This window comes from Monopterus albus, unplaced genomic scaffold (genome assembly GCF_001952655.1).
Source record: "Monopterus albus unplaced genomic scaffold, M_albus_1.0 scaffold474.1, whole genome shotgun sequence".
NCBI lineage: Eukaryota > Metazoa > Chordata > Actinopteri > Synbranchiformes > Synbranchidae > Monopterus > Monopterus albus.
In genome coordinates, this window is record NW_018128354.1 from 1 (window position 1) to 1,986 (window position 1,986).

At 38.6% G+C, this 1,986-nt stretch overlaps 1 protein-coding gene across 1 annotated transcript in view; it reads left to right on the forward strand.

The window, feature by feature from the left end:
- Positions 1 to 389: 389 nt before the first annotated feature.
- The window catches only part of mrps18c (mitochondrial ribosomal protein S18C), a 2,405-nt gene continuing 808 nt past the window's right edge, over positions 390 to 1,986 (forward strand). Inside the window, exons 1-4 of the mRNA XM_020587711.1 lie at positions 390 to 523; positions 670 to 722; positions 808 to 926; positions 1,060 to 1,145. Coding sequence (XP_020443367.1) covers positions 463 to 523; positions 670 to 722; positions 808 to 926; positions 1,060 to 1,145 — 319 coding nt within the window. The 5' untranslated portion in view covers positions 390 to 462. The remainder of the gene's footprint in view (positions 524 to 669; positions 723 to 807; positions 927 to 1,059; positions 1,146 to 1,986) is intronic.

Consider the following 1,986-nt stretch of genomic DNA (forward strand, 5'->3'; position numbering starts at 1 on the left):
TCTATTTGTAGTTTAACTTGTTTGCACTACGTTACATTTTAAAACGGTAAAACTTCAATAGTCGCCTTATAACACTAATACGACGTTGTCAACTACCAGTATCAGCATTTTGTTACGAGTAAGAGAAATGTTCTGCTCCTTCCGGGATGATTTCTGTCTTGCCATGTTATATCTTTAGAGTGTAACATTTAATCCGGCCCGAATAACAAATGTCGGAACCATTAAAAGTGTATTATCGTCAGAAATGTGATATCTGAGTTGTAAAAAAAAAAAAGCACGTCCTTTAATTGATTAATACTTGCAAACGAAGCGATAGTTCAAGTCAATAATAAAAATAAAATAAAACTGTATAAGTGGCAGGAATAAAATAGAACTTTATAAGTAGCAGGAACTCATACAACATAGACCGGTTGACGGACCGAAACAACTGATGGACAACTTCCTGTCCTATGTCAGGTCAAAATGCTGTCGCTGAGAGGGTTACAGAGGCTAAAGCCGCTTTTATCACAGCATGGAAACAGCAGTAAGACCGAATAAACCCTTGAACAGATGTGTGAATGTGTTTTAATCTGGTGTAACATTACCTGTTGTTGCTTTTTCAAAATATACCTTTGACTCAGTGGCACCAGCTGCTAATGCTAATGCTAATATATGAAACTATCGCTGCAGGTTTAAGACGTTTTACCGCCAGTTCTGATGTGGTCCAGCGAGAAGACGACATGGTAAGAAATGTACATTTTAACAGTAATATGGATTATTACAGTAATATATAATCAACAATACTGTTCTTGAATCTGCGTCTTTAAGCTGGTGAAGATGGACAATCCGTACAAAGAGCCACACAAAAGATGCGTCCTTTGCAACGTCACAGTGGATTACAAAAACATCCAGGTGAGCGAGGCACCTGTGTTACTGTCGGATAACAGGTAGGCGGAGTGTATTCATGGTGGTACATGTTGAGGCTTTGAAGTCCGTTCAGTTCAAACTGGCTTCAACGCTTTAAGATTCACGTTTATGAAAAGACACCAAGAATTCAGATGCAGATGTTTGTGTGCACAGTGACGTTCAGGTACAGGAACAGACAGGTTTACTGGTCTACCTGAAGATAAGACTGTCTGCTGTGAGGATGAAGTTCATTGTGTATTGTATGGTCCATTATTTGAGTTTAAGGCCTAAACGTTTTGCTAAAAGCCTTTGCTGTGCAGCTTATGAACATTTAGCTGGATCAGGGTGAAGCACATGTACTGCACAGCATATATAAAACCACTGATCTGTTGGTGTAATGAACACAATCACACATTCATTATTATTTGCACTGTCACTGCTTGCATATGGTTTTGAATTTCTTCATAGCCGATTAGGTTGTACAGTTTAGTTTTATCCTAATTACTTACCTGTACATATTCTATTTGTTTTTCTGCATGTCCTGCACATATTGAATTGACAAATCTTTGATCTTGATCTTCATAAGAGTTCCTTATACCAATATATGATCAAATAAGAAACAAAAAGGCTTGAACACTAAGAAGAACTTCAGTTGGAGATGCTATGAGCATAAATGTGTTTAACCAAAGTCAGAATCCCACCCCCCATCTATGAAACATTTCCTTATATCTAGGTGAAACAGTCACATCAGCTCAGGAGGAAACCTCGAAGTTGACATTAAATGATGAACTAGGAATCATTAACACTCCAATCAGACACATTCAGTTCAGGTGAGACTGAACTGTTTCCAAAGGCTACTATCTGGATGCATGTGGGAAAACAGATGAACCAAAACATAAATGACTAAAACCCTTCTGTCTTTGAACTATTGATATACCAGTGTATCTTGACCAGAGAGCAGCGAGGTTAAAAACCAACAGGCCTCATGAGAAGAAAGCAGCCAGCCAAATTTACACACAGTGTGTGTACTCGACTGCTGGTTCGTCTGCAACAGTTTTACATGTTGTGAGTTTCCCCCTCTGGTATCTTCAGAGTACCACC